At 36.5% G+C, this 25,702-nt stretch overlaps 1 protein-coding gene across 1 annotated transcript; it reads left to right on the top strand.

Annotated features, from left to right (window-relative positions):
• On the top strand, positions 1-22,777 carry LOC141331673 (stereocilin-like). Its single transcript, XM_073836711.1, has 29 exons — positions 1-64; positions 155-1,288; positions 3,819-3,843; positions 3,943-4,426; positions 6,459-7,337; positions 7,448-7,510; positions 9,353-9,478; positions 9,552-9,718; positions 9,798-9,984; positions 10,063-10,178; positions 10,256-10,388; positions 10,464-10,646; positions 12,616-12,654; positions 12,735-12,905; positions 12,992-13,141; positions 13,581-13,639; positions 13,814-13,937; positions 15,001-15,083; positions 15,163-15,298; positions 16,579-16,775; positions 16,909-16,999; positions 17,077-17,236; positions 17,327-17,496; positions 18,696-18,851; positions 18,925-19,067; positions 19,153-19,301; positions 19,408-19,505; positions 22,396-22,543; positions 22,675-22,777. The coding sequence occupies exons 1-29, from the start codon at positions 1-3 to the stop codon at positions 22,761-22,763; spliced, it is 5,724 nt and encodes a 1,907-aa protein (XP_073692812.1). The 3' UTR covers positions 22,764-22,777.
• The last annotated feature ends 2,925 nt before the right edge of the window (positions 22,778-25,702 follow it).

Below are 25,702 nucleotides of genomic sequence, written 5' to 3'. Positions count from 1 at the left end.
ATGGCCAAGTTGGGAATTGTAGTGATTTTGCTTATTCTGGAACAAGTGTCAGCCACTGCTGGAGGTAAGACAATACTGGCTGTTCCTGTTGTTTGTTTGTGCAACGACTCAATTTGTTTCACACTCTAACTTCTACCAATGTTTCTGATGTTAGCAAGCAAAAAGGAGGACCAGAAGGAGGCGATTTTAAAAGAGCTTGTTGAGATATGGAGGAAAGGTGGAGGATGGAATCCAAACAGAGTACAACCACCAGACGAAAGACAGAAAGATCAACCAATTCATTCCATAGTGAGAAGCATCGTGGGAGGCCTCAAATCTCTAGGTGTCCTGCCAAAGAAAAACAAGAGTTTCCCATCTTTAAGCAAAGCCTTTGATCGAAACCGTCTCTCAGGATTCCTGTATAACATCTCCATGTATCTGCAAGAGATGAGTGCTGAGTTAGATGATCATGAGCAACCTTTTGGTGAAGAGCAGTTTTGGGAGAACCTGCTTTACTCTCTTCTTCAGACCGGAAGGGAAACGTCGCTCGGATTATGGGATGGGAAAAGCCCTCCGCGACCCACTTTCAGGCTTCAGGATTTGTTTCTGTCTCTTCGGGGGAGCCCACATTGGAATGGACTTCTGGGCTTGGTGCAGAGCATTTTAACCCTCAGTGAACGGCAGCCCCAAAAGCCCATCTTGACTTTCATTTCCCAGAACTGGAAGACCATCAGTGCTTTGCTCGAAACTGTTTTTCAAGCTCTAGTCAGCGGGACGTACGGCCAGGCCATCGCAGGTCTTCAGGGTTTCATCTGCGTCCTGAAAGGACGAAATGATTGTGCCGTCAACCTGAGCTGGCTTGAGCAGCTCATCAGCTTCATGGAGACCAGGAACTGGAAACCCGTTGTCAGTCTGCACCCTGTGAGTGTGGAAAGCAATCAGAGAGAGGCAGCAGTCTCTACGGGACGTTTTAAACCATTTCTCGTGCCACCTGAGGTGCTTCATGAGGAGCAGCTCTTGTTGAACCAGTCAGGCGCTGATTCGGATAGTTTGGCTTCCATGCAGGCTCTGCTTCTTCAGGCTTTGTCAAGGTCAAGCGCAGGAGAAAGGGCAGTACAGTTCGCGGAGCGCAATCCTGGCCTCCTGCAGGGCTTGGATAACCTCAGACATGGGTTTCTGCACAATGTCGGACGCAGCGTGTATGGTAATCTGAGAAGAAAAGTGTCGCATATGACCAAGGCACTGCTGGATGATGTCAGCAGCGTGGTGGGGGAACCGCAGTATAGTCACCATGGACGATGTTCTGTAGGCAAGTATAGTACTGCTACTTTAACAGACTCCATCATGCATATTATGGGAAAAAATTACTTAATTGCAATTAAAATAATACATAATTTTTTTCTTCATTTTATAGTTCTAGTATCTATCTATCTATCTATCTATCTATCTATCTATCTATCTATCTATCTATCTATCTATCTATCTATCTATCTATCTATCTATCTATCTATCTATCTATCTATCTATCTATCTATCTATCATTTTTAATCCTTTTTATATTGTTCTAATTATTGTTCTATCGTTCTGTCATTCTATCTATCTATCTATCTATCTATCTATCTATCTATCTATCTATCTATCTATCTATCTATCTATCTATCTATCTATCTATCTATCTATCTATCTATCTATCTATCTATCGTTTGTTTTACTGTTCTATCTATCTATCGCTCTATCGTTTGTTTTACTGTTCTATCTATCTATCTATCTATCTATCTATCTATCTATCTATCTATCTATCTATCTATCTATCTATCTATCTATCTATCTATCTATCTATCTATCTATCTATCTATCTATCTATCTATCTATCTATCTATTTATCTATCTATCATTTTTAATCCTTTTTATATTGTTCTAATTATCGTTCTATCGTTCTATCTATCTATCTATCTATCTATCTATCTATCTATCTATCTATCTATCTATCTATCTATCTATCTATCTATCTATCTATCTATCTATCTATCTATCTATCTATCTATCTATCTATCTATCTATCTATCGTTTGTTTTACTGTTCTATCTATCTATCGCTCTATCGTTTGTTTTACTGTTCTATCTATCTATCTATCTATCTATCTATCTATCTATCTATCTATCTATCTATCTATCTATCTATCTATCTATCTATCTATCTATCTATCTATCTATCTATCTATTTATCTATCTATCATTTTTAATCCTTTTTATATTGTTCTAATTATCGTTCTATCGTTCTGTCATTCTATCTATCTATCTATCTATCTATCTATCTATCTATCTATCTATCTATCTATCTATCTATCTATCTATCTATCTATCTATCTATCTATCTATCTATCTATCTATCTATCTATCGCTCTATCGTTTGTTTTACTGTTCTATCTATCGCTCTATCGTTTGTTTTACTGTTCTATCTATCTATCTATCTATCTATCTATCTATCTATCTATCTATCTATCTATCTATCTATCTATCTATCTATCTATCTATCTATCGTTCTATCTATCTATCTATCGTTCTATCTATCATTCTATTGAATTTATCGTTCTATCGTTTTACTGTTCTATCTATCCTTCTATCTATCTATCTATCTATCTATCTATCTATCTATCTATCTATCTATCTATCTATCTATCTATCTATCTATCTATCTATCTATCTATCTATCTATCTATCTATCTATCTATCGTTTTATTGTTCTATCGTTCTATCTATCATTCTATCTTTCTGTAGTTCTATCATTCTATCTATTGTTCTATCTATCCTTCTATCTATCATTCTATCTATTGTTCTATCTATACTTCTATCTATTGTTCTATCATTGTATTTATTGTTCTATTGCTCTATCATTTACTGTTCTATCTATTGTTCTATCGTTCTATCTATCTGTTATTCTGTTGTTCCATTTATGTATCGTTCTATCGTTCTATCGTTCTATCGTTCTATCATTCTATCTATCTTTCTGTCTATCGTTCTATCTCATTCTATTGTATTTATCGTTCTATCGCTCTATCATTTACTGTTCTATCTATTGTTCTATCATTCTATCGATCTGTCATTCTGTTGTTGTATCTATCTATCTATCTATCTATCTATCTATCTATCTATCTATCTATCTATCTATCTATCGTTCTATCTATCGTTCTATCATTCTATCTGTCTGTCTGTCTGTCTGTCTGTCTATCTGTCTGTCTGTTATTCAGTTATTTTGTTATTTGTTATTCAGTTATTATAAGTCTGCTATCTGTTATTTTGGTGTTCTATCCATCTATCCATCCATCTTGTTCTGTCTGTAAGGCACATAAGCCTTCAAAATGTAAAACCTCAGAGACTTTAATAAATCAACATTTAAACCTCTTGACAAACTTTGCTTATCCATAGTTAAAAATGTACAGCCGCCTTTTAATTCCCTTTTAATTTTTCCATTCACATTTGAATCCTGTTCTGCAAATTGTTTTCTACTTCAGTTCAAATGAAAAAAAATACTTTTGATTTTAAAAGGCATCTACTTGCGCAAACCCTGACTGAAATCACAATGCCATTGCTAGTCATTAACCAGATCTTTGTTACTCTAAATCCTATAGCCTGGATAATCTCCTGTTTCTTTTATGTGTTGGTAACCATATACCACTGGTATTATGTGCACAGCTATGCTGTTACATCAAGGCCAATTGTATAATACAGGACCCGGCTCTCCACTTTCCTCAATTAATCAACAGTGCTTTGCTATCATCTGTGATTTGTATATAACTATTCACCCAGAACTTTTCCATTCACTCTTGTTTCTTTGTAAAGGTGACCTCAGGCAGTTAATATTGTGGTAAGTGTCATGAGAATTAGCAAGACTTTAAATTATTAAACTATAAGTGTATATTAAAGATTATCGTAAATTAACACATTTGTTGTCCTCTGTGTACAGGGGAATTAAACATAACTTGACATGGAACGCTCAAGCGATGGGTTTCAGGTCAGATGGTTTACCCAGCAGGCCCTCTTTAATGACCTGCCCCTCTACAGAGGAGGAAACAAGGACTTTCTCATCTAGAAGAGCTAAACTTTACCAATCCCAGCCAAAAGTCCATGAGCAGAGTGATTCAGACCCCTCACCCTCAGCAGATATTCTAGAAGCTGCCTGTAATGCCTCTATCCCTGGTCTCACTGGTGTCTCGAATTTTACTGTATTCCTCTACTGTAATCTTTTTGATGGAGAGGGTGGCTCACCGGACCCTGAAGTCAACCAGTTTGGGGTAGACTTACACGCAACTTGCTCTGATGCTGCTTGGTATCTCTCAGCAGCTGAGGAAGATTTTCTTTGGGTTCACGTTTGCAGCGAATTCTTCGCCCACGAGTTTAACAGAACAGTGTGTGCCAACTCTACATTCTGGCTGCAACATGCACATCAGGTACATTGGGTTACTTTTAGTTTGTTTCTATGAATGATATTACAGTTTTTCTCAGTCGCTTTGGTACATTTCTCGGATTATCCTTGACATTTGTAAAACATTAAGTGCATTTCTCAAAACAATACAAATAGCAAAAGTGTACTCTGGAGGGATTCTCTGATGTAAACTATGGCTAAAGTTTGGATGACAATTATTGTAAATTGTAGGTTACACCTTGGTGTATGTAGGAGTTTCATTGCAAGACACTGGACAAGATTCACATTTACACTTTTACTGTTTGTACTGTAATTGGTTGACAGACCATGTCATTGCTGTACAGAAAGGAAAAGACAGCACTGCACAGTAGAGAAAAAAATAAAACAAAAAAAAAATAGTAGAAATGTGAACTCAGGACAATCTCCTTAGAAAAACTGTACATGCAGTGCTGTAGGAATTACAGTGCAGTCTTCCTACACCTCCTGACATTCCTGTCTGTTGGGCCACAAACTCTTCTCCACATCACAACAAATATCTTCTCTTGTGATGCAGCATGGAAAGAATCTCATGGACAGATTTAGAAAAAAAGTCTAATGGAAATGTATAGAAATATGCTTGACATATTATGACAACTTGTTCAAATTTTTCATGTAAAGACTTATGCTATGCCTATGAACTAATGCCTAAATGTTGTGGGGGGTAAGACTATTTAACAGAGACCCATTATAATACATTTTGATCAACATGACATAAGCATTTGATAATGTAGGAAACAGCAGAGAATTGTACATAATCATTTGCATGGATGTACCAAAGCATTTGCAACTCCTTTTTTGATGTGCACAAGTGACACAATGATGTGAAGATTGAACAGGTAGTTTTGAGAATTTCAATTCTGATCTGAGAAATGTACCAAAGCGACTGAGAAAAACTGTAAAGGGATAGTTCACCCCAAAATGAAAATTCTGTCATAAATCGCTCACTCTTTTGTCATTCCAAACCTGTAAGACGTTCGTTCATCTTTGTAACACAAATTAAGATATTTTTGATGAAATCTGAGAACTTTCTGACCCTGCATAGACTGCAATGCAACTGACACCTTCAAGGACATCGTTAGTCCATACATAGTCCATGTGACAACAGTGGTTCAACGGTAATTTTATGAAGCTATGAGAATACTGTGCAATGTGTGCAGAGAAAACAAGTCTTTATTCTACAATTCCTTCTCTTCCATCAACTAATTTTTTCAGAAGCAGAACATTTACATTTTTTTTCTAATGTGTGATGCATGCACAGCCTTCCATATTTACCATATGTGATCCGCTCTATGTATGCGTTACCCTGTTGAAAAAAACAGCATATGCCGGTTAGGAATGTTTTGAAGCATGGCAGCTGGTTTGAGCTGGTTTAAGTGGGTCCGTAGTTGGTCATGGGCTGGTTTAAACTGGTGCATCTTAGGACCAGCACATGACCAGCTTAAACCAGCTCATGACCAACTAAGGACCATCTTAAACCAGCTGCCCTGCTTCAAAACATACCTAACCAGTATATGCTGTTTTTTTTTTCAACATTTTACATGTGAATTAAAGCTAAATTAAAACTGTTACTTATATAGTGTATTTCCTCACTAGACTAGGATTAACCGCTCAATGATTTGTTAATAAACCCCTTTATGAACTTTTTGGGACTTCTAAGTTTTAGAGTTTTAATCTAGGGACAGAAACCTGCAGGTTTCATTAAAAATATCCTAGTCAAAAGTCTTGTGGTTTGGGTTGAGGAGGATGAGTAAACTATGACAGAATTGTAATTTTTTGAGTAAACTATCCACCTTACGCGGCTATTTGTAAATTGTATGTGTCTGGCTTTCGGTCTCATCCACATCCAACTATTTTTAACTGTCCAAAACAGCTTGATATTGCAAATTGGTGTGTCTTACCATATTTTAATGTATTATTTTAATTATGAACACACTTGTTTGTAGTTTGTAGTGTTTATTGCATGCTGTTATTCTTCTAGTTGTTCTATTAGTAATCGCCTTGCTGTTACATTTTCTCAGGCAGAAAGGGAATACCAGTACCTCAACCAGTCAAGTATTGATGACCTCTGTCTTCAACTCTCCAACGATGTTTCTGTGGGATCTCCTCCAGACGCCACTGAGGATTGCTTAACACTGCTAAGCAGCAAAACTCTAACCGCCCAGGATTTTAGAAGGTGTTTTCTTCCCAATAACACAGCTCTTATTGCCTCTTTGTGTGGAAATGGGTCATCTCAAATACCTCAAGATGGGAGCTGGGCGGCAGAGTACTGCTCCAAAGTCGTCCCTAATCACTCTTATAATGCCCTCAAAGACAACTGTGATTACTTGAACTGGAAGGAAGAACATTTTATGAACACCAACATCCTTGAGATTTGCAGCAGCAAAGCTGGTTTAAAAGATTACATTTGCAAAAACGCCACACTGTATCTTACTTTGGTTCAAAAGCAACCTTCACTTTTATACTATTGTTTGAATTCTGAAGACAAGCAGGGCACCAAGTGTGTCCTCCAGAAGCTGTTTGACATGCTGCCAGCACCATATGACTTCGACACCTCTCAACTTTGTGTGAACCCATTGCCCATTCTACAAGACACCATTCATAAGCTCACTCTGTGTGAGGGAGCAGTGGATGAACGCACAGGTTGGTTAGCTACAGTGAGCTATGTGCTTCGAGTGTTGGACTTTGTGGTGGGGCTCTCAGCGGGTTTGGATGAAGGGGAACGAGAGGTGCGTCAAAGCCTGGGTCAGGCCATACTTCTGTCCAGCCTTCAGGACAACGCTTCCTTCTGGGCTACTCTACGACCTGATGCATCAATAAGTGTACTTCACACTGTTGGCGTCTTCTTGAAAAGAGAGCAGAACTACACCCTAAAAGAAGATCTTTTAAGCTGTTTCAGTGTATGTCATGCATTTAAAAGTTACATAGTTTTTCATGCTATTATTTTATTGTTATATTACCATGCATTGAGTTAAATGCATTCAGTTTCAAAGGCTTTTCTCCCCAGCAGCCTGTCCTGTGGGATCTCATTCAGAGGGAGGGCAACTCTTCTGCTTTAAGATTTTTAATGCAGGTATAACTCATTCTCTCTTATGATAAATTATCTAGACAGTTAAACCCAGGGGTTTTCAAGCTTTTTGAAGCCAAGGGGTCCTAAATGGATCCCTTTGCAAGGGATACTATTTTTAAAATACACTCTTAAAAATAAAGGCTCTTTATTGGCATCTGTGGTTCCATAAAGAACCTTTAACTTCCATGGAAACTTTACATTACACAAAACGTTATTTGTAGTGGATAGGGGGTTTTGTGGTAAGTCATAGAGACTTGGAGGAATGGTAGTACTCACACCGTCTACAACGTCATCAAGGCTTGCCCCAATTGGCCTGATGGATTTTCTGGATTATTTTGGATTTTTTGAAAAGCTTACTTTTGTTAACTAGTCCTAGGTTTTTCACCCGATTTGAACCAAACTAGTGCAGTAATATTCTCTGGAGAGTGAATATCAAGATTTTTCCCCAACAAAAAAATTGAACTTCACTTAAATGGCTATGACTTTTGAATGGAATGATATCTTTGAAAAACTCACAACGCATATTAAAAGCATATTAAAATCCGAGGTCACGTGGCAAGTTGTGGACCTTGGCTATATGGTGGCGCTGTAAGAGGCTATAAAATGGCCAAAACTACACACCCATTTGTCCTATTGACATAAGTGTTGGCAAGTCTGCGCTTTTCCCGCAGAATTGGGCTACTTTCATACTGTTGCTGCGAGTTGGTTTTAATGTCAGCGCATTGGAGCTACCCCAATATTGTAATATTTAGCCCCTGGAATGATAATTTTACCAAAGGCACCCCACCACAAAATGTGTTTTTTACCCCCTGGAACTTTTGGGCTGCTTTTGAGTAACAATTGGGCGGGTTTTGTTAAAGTTAGGGTTAGGGTTAGGGTTAGGCAACCCTGATCGACATGAAAATCGGTATGCACGGTCTTGGTCCAAAGTGCCATACATGGATATGAGGATATTTGTGTACCTTAAAAAACATGCCAAATTTGAGCAGCTATTAGAGAAGCTCAGTGGAGGTTGGTCGGAGCAAAACTTGGTGGGCTTGTTTGACTCACGGCCCTAAAGGTATCTAAGAAATTTGAAAGAAATCGGTCATTGGGGACGATATCGCATTTTTGTATATTGCACGGTTATTCACACATACGCACAATATTCATATTATACCATGGACCTCCTCTTTCCGAACGACTTTACCACTAGAACCACTCCTGTCAATCAAACCCTTTGTTAAATGATTGAGAAAATGTAAAAAACCTACTTTTGCGAACTAGTCCTAGGTTTTTCGTTTAATGTTGAAAATTACCCTTTGGGAAGCCATAACGGAGTCATTTAGAATAGGGGCCTGTCCAAATATACCCAAAAGCCTATAAAGCCTGAAGGAAAACTCAAAACTTCACAAAACCTGCTCAGCACATGCGACAGGTGATTCTAAACAAGCACGCAAAGTTTTAGGGAGATCCGACCACAGTTGCCGCTAATGGTTAAACCCAATGGTTACAGGCTTGCTAAATAATATGTAATATCTTTTTCATATGTGCTTTAATGCCTTAAAGTGCTTGAACCCCGGCAATTACTTCTTGCAGCTATATTTATTGTTATGATTATATAATTTTTGTAGTCATTATCTTAATTTTCTGCATACCCTCTAGCACCGTTTTGCAAAACCGAGTTTGAAAACCCTTGAGTTAAATCCATTACTGTATCCGTTTCCATTACTGTAGTTTCCTAAAGTTATTAAGCACAAAGTTGATGAGTTAAGCCCTTTCACCCACAGGCATTCCTCGCAAAACTGCACTATTTTGTCAGCACATATTTGTCAATGTCTAATTCTGACATTTTTACACTCCAAGGAGTACCTACAGATGCCTAGAGAGAGTATTCGAAGTGTGGTTATGTCGGCGGAAAAAGATGCTGTGAAAAGATTCCTTTCCCATGTTCATCAGAGTTGGGATCAACTTCATGTGGAAACTATACAGGTAAATAAAAAAATGCTTGTATGTTGAATATACTTAGAAGTACATATACGTGTATAACTGGTGTCATTCGCAGGTCTCTCCAAAGGAACAAGAGGCCATGGAAACCATGACAGCTGCTTTCATTCACAAGTTTCCTCGCGTAACACCTGAGCTTTTCATCGACCTCTCCCAGTTTATACCGTACATGTCTGTCTCAGACATTATGACCTTCCCTGCTTCTCTCATGGTCAATGAAAGTGTGTAAGTGGATCATATCGAAACTATATTTCATGATTTAGCCCAGTGTCCTCCTAATTTAATTATGTTCACTTCACTTCAGACTAATGGCCATTAGTGATCACAGCTCTGAGATGAAGTCTCCACAAAAACAAGCCTTTGTAAAACGCCTGTTGCAGTCCAGCATAGCTGGAGATGTGCCTTTGTGGCCTCCATACTTCATCAGCTCCATTCTGCCTCTACTTCCACATCTCCCAGTCAGTCACTTTCAGCAGCTCACATCTCAACAAGTGAGTATGTCTCCATCAAAAGATCATGCTTTTTACTTTTCACATTCTGAAAGTAAAATCTGAATGTTTGACCTGCAGCTCACGCCCTTAATGGAGATGTTGGGGAACAGCAGTCTGGATGCCACAAGGGGGCGCCATGTACTTCGTACTGTCTTCGGAAAGGGGAAGAACCTGACAAGTGACAACATAATGAGGTACAAATTCAATTTAAATACCATTTGACACTTTGCAATTTATGAACAAATAGAAGACACCATGTTTCTCGCAACAGGTTAGGAGTTCTCATATGTTACCTGAACTCTGATGACTTACAACAGTTATTGTCTTCATCGAATCTCTCACCCGTCCTGTGGCAGCAGCTGGCACAATGTGTGTCAGAGGGACACGTCAGTGCAAGTGGCAGAGTGAGTCTTGATTTTCTGGATATCATTGTGTGCGTTGTGGAATAATATTTGAAGTGTTTCTTCTTTTATCCAAAGCTGTCGCATTGGCTTGGGACGGCCCTTAAATCTTTAAATGCCAGTATCTTATCAGCTTCTGCAATGGCCTCGTTACAAGGTATGCTGCCACAAATGGGAGCTTCATTTTTGGAGCCGCTGTCCTTAAATGAGTTGTTGGAACTGGTAACTCTGGCGGGTATGCCAACTTTTCCACCTGCACAGGTAAGTGCAGTAGAATTTAAGTCTTTTTAAATTCCAATTCAGCTTTTGCATTTAAATAGGATGCACAATTGAAATTTGAATTTGAATGTAAATATGTAGAATTAAACAAATTTTTTTTAACTTTTCAAGACAAACATTGAGCATTGGCTTAATAAAGGCTGGAATGTTATAAGCCTTAAAGGATTAGTTCACTTTCATAACAATAACGCACAGATAATGTACTCACCCCCTTGTCATCCAAGATGTTCATGTCTTTCTTTCCTCAGTCGTAAAGAAATTATGTTTTTTAGAGGAAAACATTTCAGGATTTCTCTCTTTATAATGGATATGGATGGCGCCCCGAAGTTTGAACTTCCGAAATGCAGTTCAAATGCACATTAGTTATTCGTTTTACCCCATTCACCTGCAGTGTCTCACCTTAAAGAATGAAATAAACATAAATGAACATCAGAATGTATTTTAATTCAACCACGAAAAGATGTCAATACACACAATTTTTCAAGTTTAAGTCCACCAAAGTTGATTTAATCTCTTGTCTGAATTGTTTGTCGGACAAAATGGCGGATTTAGTGTTTTGATTGTTCAGATTGCCTGTAAATCAAGCTGTTTGCGAAGGTCAATTGGGGTTGGAGCTAAACTTTGCAAGACAGTGGCCCTTCAGGAGCAGGATTGATGGATAGACAGACAGACAGATGAAAGATTGATTGCTTAATTGATTCTTATATATAAAACTTACAAAAAGGGTGTTTCGTAGCAATGCCGTTAAAGTACTATTTTGGGTTCCCCAAAGAACCTTTCATGAAAAAGTTAATGTGTAGAACTATTAATAATCTAAAGGACCCTTTTCTGCTATGAACACTCAAACATAAAGGTTTTATTGATATCTGTGGTTCCCTAAAGAACCTGTAACATCCACTGATCTTTTTCATTGATTTTTAAAGATCTTAGATTTGAAATTTTAATTTCTACTTCAAACTAAAAAACAACAACATTCTTTTGATGAAGACTAATGAGACTGAAAGGTTCTTTAGGGAGCCAAAAATGGTATCATAGTGAAAACCCCCTTTTAGAACCTTTATTTTTAAAAGTATGAAGAACATTTGTGAGCCAGGACCACAAAACCAGTCATAAGGGTTGATTTTTTGAATTTGACATTTATATATCATCTGAAAATGTGTGGTTTGTTAGGATAGGACGATATTTGGCCGAGATACAACTAAAAATAAAGATGTTTTAAAAGGTTCTTAACAGCAAAGCCATAGAAAAACCATTTTTGGTTTCACAGTCACAGTCATTTTTGGTTCCATCCAGTCAAAGGTTCTTTAAATAACCATCTCTTTCTTACTTTTTTATAATCTGAAGAACCTTCTTTCACCACAAAGAACCTTTTGCAGAACAGAAAGGTTCTTCAGATGTTAAAGGTTCTTTATGGAACCATTTGGCATCATGAAGCACCTTTATTTTTTGTGTATTTGAAAATCTGGAATCTGAGGGTGCAAAAAAATTAAAAAGTTGAGAAAATTGCCTAAAGTTGTCCAAATGAAGTCCTTAGCAATGCATATTACTAATCATAAATTAAGTTTAGCTATATTGAAATGTGCAAAAATCTTCATGGAACATGATCTTTACTTAATGTCCTAATGATTTTTGTCATAAACGTAAAATCGTTGGCTGTTGCTACAAATAAACCCATGCTACTTATGACTGCTTCTGCGGTCTCACATTTGTGGAATGGAATGATAGTTGGAATAGTTCCATGGATGTTAAAAGTTCTTATTGGAACCAAAGATGCCAATGAAGAAACATTATTTTTAGGAGTGTAGAGAGATAGATATATTGATAGATAGATTCCTCTAACTGTCATTCCACTTTAACTTTCTATGGGGTGTGGACAATTCAATTCAAATTCCTGCTTTTGAATTTGACGCCAAATTATTAATTTTCTGCTTATCTATTTCTTCTAATGCAGGCATTCCAGATACTGAACAAAATAGCACAAGAAACAAATGTAAGCTATGTACTAGTCTAGTTATGATGCTTACCTTGAGTGAGTCTTGTGTTTACAATCCTGCTCTCAATCCTGTTTAGTTCAGTGCCAACACGCTCTGCAGACTGAAGCCATTGTTTCCAGGTCTGGGGCCTTCTTTCTTAAGAAAGCTAGTTGTTCCTGAGTCCACACCTGATTGTCTGTGTTGGAGTTTAATGCTGGCTGACCTGCAACCTGCTCATCGAGCGATGGTCCATTTTGCACTCCAACAGGTTTGAACTTCTAGTTTCCACATTTGTACTAATGTATTAGATTTAGTTCGGTCTGTTAGTGTGTAACACATGCTGTTTGTTTGAAGGCTCTGGAACGGACATTTGCAAATATAAAACAGCAGTTGCAATGTCTTCTACCATTCGTCTCCTTGAAGAAATTAATGTCAGATTTAGATGGAGAGACGATCCTTCGTGACTTATCTGTGTATAAGCATCTGCCATGGTCTCACCAACAGGTACAAGTCAAATTTCATACTTTTGGTTTTGGGAAAGTTGCCTTTTGCAAAAACAGACTTCAGCTAACACTGTCCAGGAACAGTACGCCTTTCTAATGTGAAATGCGTCTTTTCACTCAGACGCATTTTAAAGAAACTATAGAAGCTCTAGTAAATTACATTCAGTGCCCTGTACTGCTCTTGCCAGACAAAGCAGATCTCAAGTTCTTTGGTGGATAATTTGTCATGCTTCAAAGGAGCCTTTCAGTAAATTAATAATCTGAGCCCCTCAACTGCCATCAAGCAAATTGATCTTAATGTGGTACAATATCCTCCACCAGGGAAAATGAATTAATAATCACCCACATTAAAGAGACCTTGTCTCAGCCAAAAGTGTATCAGATACAACCTCGAGGGCGATCCAGTTTCTCAGACTCACTTGTTGTATTTGACACAACAGGCTCAAATGCTGTTCAAAATGATTCAGCGGACCGTAAACATCACAGGAGAGTCAATACTGTAAGTGATATCTAGCATTACTGTACTTTATGATTGTCGCCCGCTCGGCTAGCCTCTTTGGAAATTCATGCCGGGCTTAGTTGCATCTCTAGCACAAATATTGTGTGTTATTATTATATATGTGTTGGTTAAAATGTAATAATATTCATACAAAAATGTTTCTTTCCACTAAAGTGATTTAGGTCGAATTGCTGGTGGCGTGAGCTGTGAATGGCTGAAGCTTTGGGTAAATGAGTCAGGCTTTTCTGAATTGTTGCAGTTCATCACTAAGTTGCCTGGAGGACTTAGACCTGGTTTGGTAAGAATATGAGAAATCTTATTAATATACACAATGCCTTAAAAGCCTATATATCTGTCCAAAGGCAAAATGCAGAGATTATAATATTTTGATTAAGTGACATGATTTAACATAGCTCATGGCACTTGTTTCTCACCAAGAGTATGACATACTTTTTAACTTTTTAATGTTTTCTAAAGAAGTCTCATCTGCTCACCAAGCTTGCATTTATTTGATCTGAAGTACAGCAAAAACAGTAAAAATATTTGAAATATTTTTACTATTTAAAATGACTATTTTCTACTTGAATATATTTTAAAAATGTAATTTATTCTTGTGATTAAAGCAGATTTTTTTAGCATCATTACTCCAGTGACAGTCTTAATCGTTCTAATATGCTAATTTGCTGTTCAAGAAACAATTATTATTATTATTATCAATATTTAAAACAGTTGGAGTCAGTATGTGTGTGTGTATATATATATATATATATATATATATATATATATATATATATATATATATATATATATTTTATAAAGAAAATAAAAGAAATTAATACTTTTATTGAGCAAGGATGCTTTAAATTGATCAGAAGTGATAATAAAGACATTTATAATGCTCCAGAAGATTTCTGTTTCAGATAAATGCTGTTTTTCTAAACTTTCTATCCATCAAAGAAACCTGAAAAAATCTACTTAGCTGTTTTGAACCATAAGAGTGACATGTCTTGGGTATTCTATAGTCTTTGTTTGAACATAGTAACAATAATACATGTTTTTGAGCAGCAAATAAGAAAATTAGAATGATTTCTGAAGGATCATGTGACTGGAGTAATGATGCTGAAAATTCAGCTTTGAAATCACAGGAATAAATTATATTTTAAAATAATTTCAAATAGAAATTATTTTAAATAGTACAAATATTTCAAAACTGTACTGTTTTGCTGTATTTTGAATCAAATAAATGCAAAAAAAAACCAACAACATCATTTTCCTGTCCAAAAACTTTTGAAGTGTAACGGTTTATGAAAGGGATGTTTATGTCCGTGGGAAATGAACAACACTGTTGTTATGTTTAACAGAGGAAATGTATTGTGGTGGAGCTATGGAAATGGCCTGATGTTGATCTGAATGACTTGGACCCTTCATTTTCTGCAAGATTACCGTAAGATCAGCGGTTGACCCAGATTCTCATTTGTTGTTTTTTTACTTTCATGATCCCACTGTTGTATTTTGTCTCTCAGACTGACCATGATGGAGCACCTGTCTAATGCCTCACTCTTAAGTGTACTGGACTATGTTCGACAACACTTTATTGACTTTCTCCAGCTACCACGACACAAGCAAACGGCCCTAGCAGAGAAAGCTATCGATGTACTCGTAAGCACAAAATCATCGCCGGTTTTCAACATTTCATGATTGTAGTCAATGCAGTAACAGATTTATTACAAGCTTCACAACAACCGAGATGAACTGTGTAGCTCACCTCATCCAGTAGCAGTTTACTGTTTCAGAATGTAGAAATGCATTTCCAAAAATGTGGATTATACAGATGTGGTTTGGATCAGTTTTTGAAGTCATATTTAGTGCCATTCAAAAGTTTGGGTTCAGTATTTTTTTTATAGAAGTTTATGCTTACCAAGGCTGTATTTATTTGATTAAAAAAACGTAGTAACAGTAATATTATTACAATTTAAAATAACTGTTTACTATTTTAAATACACTACCAGTCAAAAGTTTTTTATTGTTTTTTAAAAATTATCTTTTATTTGATCCAAAGTACTATACTATGTACTATTTAAAATATTATATGTTTACTATTTAAAATAACTATTTTCTGTTTGAATATATTCTAAAATATAATTTTTAGCATCATTACTCGGTCACATGACCCTTCAGAAATCATTCTAATATTCAGATTTGCCGCTTAAAACATTTTGTTGTTGTTATTATTATGTTGAAAACAGTACAGAGTAGATTTCAGAGTAGAATTCTGAAAAAAAATGTACTCAGCAGTTTTAAATATTGTTAATAAGAATAAATCAGCATATTTTCATGATTTCTTAATGATCATGTGACTGGAGTAATGACCAGCTTTGAAATCACAGGAATGAATTATATTTTATATATTCAAATAGAAAACAGTTATTTTAAATAGTAAAAATATTTCACAATATTACTGTATTTTGGATCAAATAAATGCAGGCTTGTTGAGCAGAAGAGAATTAAAAAGAAAAACTTAAAAATCTTACTATTCAAAAACGTTTGACTGGTAGTGTGATGTTTCTCTTTTTATAAAATGCCCTTTCTATTTCATTGTTTTTTAATTTCATAATTTAGCTAGTCTTTAGCTTCACAGGATCCTTCAGAAATCATTCTAAAATGCTGATTTGGCACTTAAGAAACGTTTATTTATTATCATCAACGTTAAAAACACTTCTACTTAATATTTTTGTGGAAACCATGATACTGTTTTTTGGGATTCTTTCATGAATAGAAAGTTTTAAATAAAAAGATTCATTTGAAATTATAAATGTGTTTACATTCAGCTTTGATCAATGTAATGCATCTTTGCCAAATAAAAGTATCAATTTCTTTCAAAAAAGGAGGTTTATTACTTATAAAATACAGATTGTTCGAAATTCTTTTTCTATTGATAGGGCATCCCTGAAAATGGCCTCACTGGAGCCTCCATGGACATGCTCGGCCCTTTTTTGCCTTTCCTGGACAGGGATGTGTTATCTCACATGGACCGAGAGGCTCTGAAACTGCGACTGGAAGAACTGAAACAATATTGCCTGCCTTCTGACACTTTTAGACAAATAGCAGCTTTGCTCACAGAGAGAACCATGATGGGGTGAGACAAGGCCATTCCATTTTTATATTGTTGACAACCTCTTTGTTCTGACAGCAAACTGTTCCTCACTGCAAGCAGAGTACATATTGCTTCTGTACTGAGAATTTGACAAAGCCCCTGTTGTTTGCAACAGAGATCCGAAAACGTGGACGGTTGGGGATGTTGAGCATGTGGGTAGACTTCTGTTCACCCTTTCACTGCAGCAGATAAGATCCCTACCACTGGTAAGGAAAACACAGGCCTTTCCATTCAACTAAAACTCAGGATATCATCACATTGAACTTTACCTGTGTCCTTCAAGGGTGATTTAGGTAAAGACACAGTTGAGCAGATCCTGATGAGCCAGTGGCTTTGGAAAAACAGCGAAGTGGGAAAGGCTTGTTTGGACCTGAAAGGACTACGAGAAAAGATGAAGGCCCTCACCCACGGGATCGTTAAAGGTCGATGGTGGATGAGAAGGGGTGAGTTGTGTGCTGGGTTCATTTACAGAATCCATCAGTTATTATTTATGGCTTCTACAGAAAGGTAAATCACATGTTGTTGCTTACTAGGGCCCATTCCAAGCTGTGCAGACATTAAAGGGACGTTTCCATCGGCCTGGAGGTCTTATCAGCTGAATCGGATGAAGAAGAGAGAGCTGAAGTCGTGCGTTGAGTTCATCGGTCAAGATGACGAACTAGCTGTTGAGCAACGTGAAGCACTTTGGATGGAACTCAGACCAGTTAAGCTACTTCTGCTTGTCCAAATGTTGTTCATTGATTATCAAATGCTTTATCTCATATACAGTTGAGATCAAAAGTTTACAGAATCTGCAAATTGTTAATTATTTAACCAAAATAAGAGGGTTCATACGAAATGCATGTTATTGTTTATTTAGTACTGAACTGGAAAATATATTTAATATAATAGATGTTTACATATAGTCCACAAGAGAAAATAATAGTTTACATCCTATTAATTCTTAATACTGTGTTCTTATCTGAATGATCCACAGCTGTTTTTTTTTGTTTAGTGATAGTTCTTTATGAGTCCCTTGTTTGTCCTGAACAGCTGCTCTTCAGAAAAATCCTTCAGGTACTACAAATTCTTTGGTTTTCCAGCATTTTTTATGTATTTGAACCCTTTCCAACAAAGACTGTATGATTTTGAGATCTATCTTTTCACACTGAGGACAACTGAGGGACTCATATGCAAAAGGTTCAAATGCTCACTGATGCTTTAGAAGGAAAAAAAATGCATTAAGAGCTGGAGGGTGAAAACTTTTGAACAGAATGGAGTATGTTCCTTTTTTCTTATTTTGCACAAATATCACATTTTTTTTATTTAGTACTGCCCTTCAGAGGCTACAGAAGATATGTATATGTTTCCCAGAGGACAAAATAAGTTAAATTGACCCTGATTGATCTTCAAATTCTTAATGCATGGTTTTTCCTTCTGGAGCATCAGTGAGTGTTTGAACCTTCTGTAATAGTTGCATATGAATCCCTCAGTTGTCCTCAGTGTGAAAAGATGGATCTCACAATCATACAGGCATTGTTGGAAAGGGTTCAAAACACAAAAATGCTGGAAAACCAAAGAATTTGTGGGACTCAAAGGATTTTTCTTAAGAGCAACTGTTTAGGACAAAAAATGGACTCGTGAAGAATTATCACTAAACATAAAAACAGCTGTGGATCATTCAGGTAAAAACACAGTATTAAGAATCAAGCGGATGTAAACGTTTGAACTTGGTCATTTTTATAAATTCAACTATTGTTTTCTCTTGTGGACTATATGTAAACATATTTTATGTGAAATATCTTATTCAGGTCAGTACTAAATAAACAACAACATGCATTTTTGGTAAAATAATGACCATTTTGCAGATTCTAAAAGGGGGGTGTAAACTTTTGACCTCAACTGTAACAACCATTATTTTAGGTGTATAAACCAGTGAGGCAGCTTAAACCAGAACAGGTGTTGGAACTGGGATGTATAGTCACAGAGATGGGCGAAAGAGAGCTACAGGCTGTCAACTTCTCCAATCTGGCTGTGGTGGCCCATCTTGGGGATCTCAATGGGTGGAGCGCAAAGAAAGTATGTTTTCAGTTATTCGGATTGGACTGAAGTCCTAAACAGAAATAGTACATGTATTTTTATTTTTAAACAGATGAGAGCAGTTGTCCTTGGTATAATGAAGCGACTTAAACAAAAGCCTGAAGAACTTGGTGTGGTTGAGCTTGTTTCCTTCGGACATCTGCTTTGTGGCTTCAGCTCCTCTGAAATATCCCGTCTAGACCCGTTCAACTTGAGGTCAGTGGGGAAATCAGTTTACAGAAATCATATACTAAACGATTCACCTCAGAAACTTTGAATGCATTGTGTTTGTGTCCATTAGCGTGGCCGCTTTGTTTCTGGGGGAGATGGTACTGCCGTGTTCTGAGCAGCAGACCGAGGCGCTGACGTCACGCCTTTCCAATCCTCTGGGCTTTGGTCCAGTCAGCAGCTGGGGCTCTGAGGTCTTCACCGAGATTGGGACTTTGGCAGGTACTGACAGTGGATTCCATTACAATCAGTTCAGTGGACAATATGCACATGGCAAAAATGGGCAGGCTTATAAAAAGAATAAGACAAACAAATTCTGTGTTCTCAGCTGGGCTGGAGGATATGGTGTTGTCTGCACTAATAAAAGAGCAAGTGGAAGGACTTACGCCAGCGGCAATAACCCTGATATCTCCAAGAAAATTCGCTGTGAGTTATTGATGTCTGTTTTATTTGTTTTCTTTCACTTTGTAACTCCTGTTCATCGTACAGCTTCAGTATTTGATGAATTGTCTAAAGGCGCAATCACATGCACAGCTCTCAACTCAACCAGTGTATTAGTTTAAAAGTGACTTCTGTTTAAGAAGTGCTTCATAGGTCTCTATGCTATTGACAAAAAATATTTATTGTTAACCATTGTCTTACTTTCTTTAGTCAAAAAGGAATGAAAGTTTTTGAGGAAAACCAGGATTTTTCTCCATATAGTGGACTTTAATGGGGATCAGTGGGTTAAAGGTCCAAATTGTAGTTTCAGTGCAGTTTTAAAGGGCTCTACACAATCCCAGCCAAGGAATAAGAGCCTTATCTAGCAAAACAATTGGTCATTTTCTAAAAAAGTTAAACATTTCTGTCATTTTTAAACCACTATCTCTGTTATGCACACCCTCAACTTCACACATTATATAATCATGTTGGTTAATTTTTTGTTTGTGCAGTTCAGTTAAAAAACTGTAAGGTAGAGTGAAAACTCCTCCATCTTCAAAATTGTCCGACATTGTTGTTTTAATATTTTTTGTAATGGGCGTTTGACTTTCTTTGCATGTTCGCTTTGTAAACACTGGGTTATGGACGCAAACCTAGCAAGATGAGCACTTGTTTCACTATGTAAGACCCTTATTCCTCGGCTAGGATCATGTAGAGCCCTTTGAAGCTTCACTGAAACTACAATACGGACCTTCAACCCGTTGGCCACCATTGAAGTCCACTATATGGAGAAAAATCCTATAATGTTTTCCTCAAAAACCTTCATTTCTTTTTGACTGAAGGAAGAAAGACAAACGTCTTGGATGACATAGGGGTGATTAAATTATCAGGAAATTTTATTTCTGGATTTAACTAATACTTTAAGTGAAATTCTCAATCATTCCTATTGAAAAGGCTGGATTTCACCCATGAAATTTGCTGAACAGTAAACACGACCAAACCAAACCAAAAACAGTTTAACAGTCTCAGAAAACTTGTGCCTTTCAATTCCTCTTCTCTACAAAACCCCTGCTACATCCATATACATATAGAAAAACACTTTGGTTGTGTTTTCACTTCATTATGCAAAAAACATGCATTTTTGTTGTTAACAAATGCAGTAATACTTCTTATGTAAATACGACCCCAGAAAAGCATTTGAGCAAGATCGTGTGAACCCTAAACCAGCATAATATTGCAGGTCCAGTTTAAGTCAGTTACTTGATTGGTGGGTTGTTTAAACAATCCACTGACTAAATGATTTTGAAAATATGCCGTTCTGAACATCTTTAGAATATACAGTGTTTTTATGTCAGAATTTTATGTTGGTGCCTTATGTTAAAGTGCTTTAAATTTCTTTTTTTCCACGTCAATCTATACTCTATACACCATAATAGCAAAGCAAAAAACAGGTTTTTAACTTTTTATTACAATTTATTAAAAATAAAAAACTCAAATGATTCCATTGCATAAGTATTCATACCCTTCTTTGGGACAGTTGAAATTGAGCTCAGGAGCATTCGTATTGCTTTGGATTGTAGATGTTGCTACACTTTGAGTGAAGTTAACCTGTGGCAAATTCAATTAAATGGGTATGATTTGGAAAGGCACACACATCCTAATAAAAGGTCTAACAGCTGCAAATGCATATCAGAGCAAAAACCAAGCCCTGAAGTAAAAAAAACTGCCTGTAGAGCTCAGAGACAGGATTGCATCAAACCATACATCTAGGGAAGAGTTCAGCTGCATTGAAGGTTCACAGAAGCATGTATTCTCTGTTTCCCTTGATGGAAGAAGTTTGAAACAACCACAACTCTTCCTAGAGCTGAGAAATCGATGGTGACCAAGAAGCTGATGGTCACTCTAGTTGAGCTCCATGATCATATACTGTATGTAGATGGTAGAAACTTACAGAAGGACAAACATTGCAACACTAAACCGATCTGGGCTTTATAGCGGTGTGGCCAGACTCAATCCTCTCCTCAGTTAAGACACATGAAAACACACTTGGAATTTGTAAAGGATGCTCAGATTGTGAGAAACAAGATTCTCTGGTCTGATTAACCTTGATTCCAAGCATCATGTTTGAAGGAAACCAGGCACTGCTCAACACCTGCAGAGTACCATCCCAAAAGCAAAGTGTGCTGGTAGCAGCCTCATGCTGTGTGGCTGTTTTTCAGCAGCAGGGATTGAGGGACTCGTCAAAGTAGAAGAAAAGCTCAATGCACCAAAATATTGAGATATCCTTAATGAAACCCAGTTCAGAGCATTCAGAACATCAGACTGGGCAGAAGGTTCACCTTCCAACAGGACAATGACCCTAAGCACACAGCAAGAGTGGCTTATAGACAACTCTATGAATGTCCCTGAGTGGCCCAGCCACAGTCTGGGCTTGAACCCAGTCAAACATTTCTGGAAAAACCTGAAAATGTCTTCCAGACCCCATCCAAGCGGAATGAGCTTGAGAGGTGAAGAGGTGAGATGAAGAATTGCCAAATGTTGATGTGCAAATCTTGTTGCATCATACACAAAAAGTCTTGAGGCTGTAAAGGTGCTTCAACTAAGTAATGAGTTAAGGGTGTGAATACTTATGCAATGTACTTATTTCAGGTTTTTTTTTTAAATAAATTTATGTAGTTGTGATAATTCTGTTTTTGCTTTGTCATTATGGTGCATAGAGTGTAGATTGATGTGGAAAAAAGTAATTTAAAACTGTTTAACATAAAGCAGCAACATGATAAAAACTTTCTATAGATGGCTTATCTTTAACTAAGAGCTTCTAACCAACAATCAGTGCAAGGAAGACCCCAGTTTGATGCCAGCATTTATTCATCAGGCATGTCTCTCATTATTCCAGGTGGTATTCAGTGCCACACAGCTGTCTTGGCTGAGCTCTGAACAAGCGTGTGCCGTGACAGAGGAGCAGTGGGCGGAATTAGACAGTGAACAAAGACAAGCACTTGGCATGGCCCAATATGAAGGCGAACTCATGCTTGAGCACAGAGGTGAGCAGTACCGCTCCAGATCAAACAATGTTGTTATTTGCATTCTTAACTAAATATGCTTTGATAGATGAAAAGAATGAATCAGTCATTTTACTACAAAAAAAAATAAAAATAAATATTTGTCTCCGCAGGCAGGAACCAGGCTACATCGTTATGGTTTGCCAGCAGCTTCAGAAAATGTTTATTACTTTTTGTCTGTACATTGTGGATGCTACTATAAAGATTATACCTTAAGGCTTTTGTTTGTTCCTCTTTATTGAATTTGTACGTTTATTATTAAATGCCAACTTAAATGCAAAACTATTGATTTGCATCTTTTAAATTACAACAAGGATCCCATCAGAGTAATGCTGAGGATACACTGGGCAATTTTTTGAGCAATGTTGCCAGGCAATTTTGGCAAATGTTGCCGTCAGTGGGCAGCCAGGTGTGATACAGGGCCCACAACTGAACTAAATTATCCAGATAGAAATTTGTTACCCATTTACATGGGAAAGTGCCCAAGCAACATTGCTCAAAAAAAGTTGCCCATCAAAATTGCTCAAAAAGTTGCCCAGTGTATCATCAGCCTAAGAGTCACAAACATCAAACATCACAATAATCCACAAGTAACCACTACAATCCATGGGTTTACATCTTGTAAAGTAAAAAGTTAGCAGAAGAAGAGAAATATACACTGATTAAGGACTAAGCAAAAAACAGTCCAAAAACAATTCTAAACAAATATGTTGGTGGATTTTGATGTGAGAGGACAACATGGGATGGACTTTTTGACTAGAGGAAGCATTATTATGGCCAGAAGCAATGGTTTAAAGTTAAAACGCCATAATAATGGATGACTGGAGTGGTTTGGATTACTTGTGGATTATTGTGATGTATTTATCAGATGTTTGGAGTCTCATTCTGACGGCACCCATTCACTGCAGAGGATCAAAATCTGTTCAAGTGTAGAAACAAACAAATGATTAGTTTTGGATGAACTATTCCTTTAAGTAAGTTAAATGCATTTCCCCAATAAAAAAAAGATATCAAGCAGTGTTTTTGCAGACAACTGTAGCTTTTCATTTGGGTTAGGTGGCAAAAGATTTTCAGAAAGTTTCTAATGCATTAATACTCCAATATAGTTAGCTAACAAACTGTCCGTCTACATAATGAATTATCAGTCCATTGCATTGCCTTTCACAAACACTACTGACAAATAAAACATAGCTTGACCTTTGGTCATCAAACCAACGATGCTTGAATATTACCATCATGACAAGCAAGCGGGGAAATATGAAATCTACACTTTGAAACGTGATCCCGTTTGACATGACCATAATGAGTTTGGGCTTCGGGAGCTTCATTAGCTGGATCATTAAGTCAGCTGTGGGTAGATGCTCTCAATCTAATTGATGGGCGCTCGAGAGAGAAAACGCACTTACCCGTCTAATTTGCATTCCAAGTTGAAGGGCTGCTTTGCTTCTTTGTAGTACTCGAGGAGTGGTAAGAAGACGGCTGTTGTGCCTAGGCCTAATATTAAAATTAACATATTTCAATTTTCTAAAATACTCAGAGAGTTTCATGATCACGTTCATTATAAAATAAAGACGAATGGTCAAATAGGCCTACCAGTGGTAAGATTCAATGCAGTCTGTAGTAGTCAACATTTGAAGTGGATCAAAACCTAATCAAAGCTGTCCTACAACCAAAACAATACCTGTTCTTGTCTTAGGACAACTTTGAACTTTTTTGATCATTGACTACTGTATTCTGTGAACAAAAAAACCAACACACATTTTTTGGCTTAAATGTGAACTATGCATGCAGTTTGCAAAAGTTGTAGCAAAACAATGCATAATACAGAATACAGCAACATATTATTGAAGCATCTATATATATACAAAACAAAACCGCTTAATATTGCAGATTGGTGTGTCTTAGCATATTATTTAAATGTGTTATCTTAATTATGAACACACTAGTTGGTTGTGCAAACAGTTTTGCCATTTACTGCACGTTGTTATTCTTCTCATTATTTCCCTATTGCGGCTTATGAACCAGAAGTCTCGCCCATAGGCTTTTGCTTTGAAGAATAGGGAAGAAGGTGCAGGGAACATGACACTGTAGTACTTTGAAAGATATTTAGATTTCGTACTTAATTTAATTTATTTTATTTTTTTATTTTTTTGAATGTCTGTAAGGTTGGAGAAACTCTAAAAGAAGAATATAAAGTGGAAAAATGCATATGATTTTAAAAATAGACAAAACAAACAAACCAGTCTTAATTACGTCAATACTTTATTACTATATATTACTATATTTTTATGTTAAATTGACAGATCATATATATATAAAATGTATTGCATGGGTCATTTTTCATGTTCTCATTTGCATATTTTAAATTTATTGGACAAAATCTTAAAATCACCATTTTAAAGCCAGATATCATAGTTGTTTTTTTTTTTTATTGAAACAAATTACCACAATGAAGTGAGCACTATTTTGGTTTAAACAGATGCTTCATTTGGCCAAGATGGTTAAAAATATGAAAGTTAACTTTAATTTGAATGGACACTAGCCTGCAAACTTTTAATAAAATATAAAAAATCACCCCTATACAATATTTACACTACCAGTCAAAGGTTTTTGAACAGTAGGATTTAAATTTTTTTTAATAAAGTCTCTTCTGCTCACCAAGCCTGCATTTATTTGATCCAAAGTACAGCAAAATAAAAATAATAATATTTTTACTATTTAAAATAGCTGTTTTCTATTTTAATATGTTGTAAAATGTAATTTATTCCTGTGATTTCAAAGCTGCATTTTTATCATCATTACTCCAGTCACACGATCATTCAGAAATCATTCCAATATTCTGATTTGCTGCTTAAAAAATATTATTAATATTATTATGTTGAAACCATAAGTAGAAATTTTTCAGGTGTTTTTGATGTATAGAAAGTTCAGAAGAACAGCATTTATCTGAAATAGAAATCGTTTGTAATATTGTAAATGTCTTTATCATCACTTTTGATCAATTTAAAGCACCTTGCTAAATAAAAGTATACATTTCTATAATTTCTTTCCTCCAAGCTTTTGAATGGTATTGCGTATAATGTTACAAAGGCTTTTTATTTCAGATAAATGATGATCTTTGGATCTTTCTATTCATCAAAG

The sequence above is a fragment of the Garra rufa genome, chromosome 3 (genome assembly GCF_049309525.1).
Source record: "Garra rufa chromosome 3, GarRuf1.0, whole genome shotgun sequence".
NCBI classification, from domain to species: domain Eukaryota; kingdom Metazoa; phylum Chordata; class Actinopteri; order Cypriniformes; family Cyprinidae; genus Garra; species Garra rufa.
The sequence above is the reverse complement of the archived record's forward strand: the minus strand, read 5'-3'. Positions and strand labels throughout refer to the sequence as shown.

Coding starts and splice junctions, on each gene's coding strand:
- LOC141331673 (XM_073836711.1), top strand. CDS start 1: ATGGCCAAGTTGGGAATTGTAGTGATTTTGCTTATTCTGGAACAAGTG. Junction 12,906..12,991: donor TCCATTTTGCACTCCAACAG/GTTTGAACTTCT, acceptor GTTTGTTTGAAG/GCTCTGGAACGGACATTTGC. Junction 13,938..15,000: donor GAGGACTTAGACCTGGTTTG/GTAAGAATATGA, acceptor TATGTTTAACAG/AGGAAATGTATTGTGGTGGA.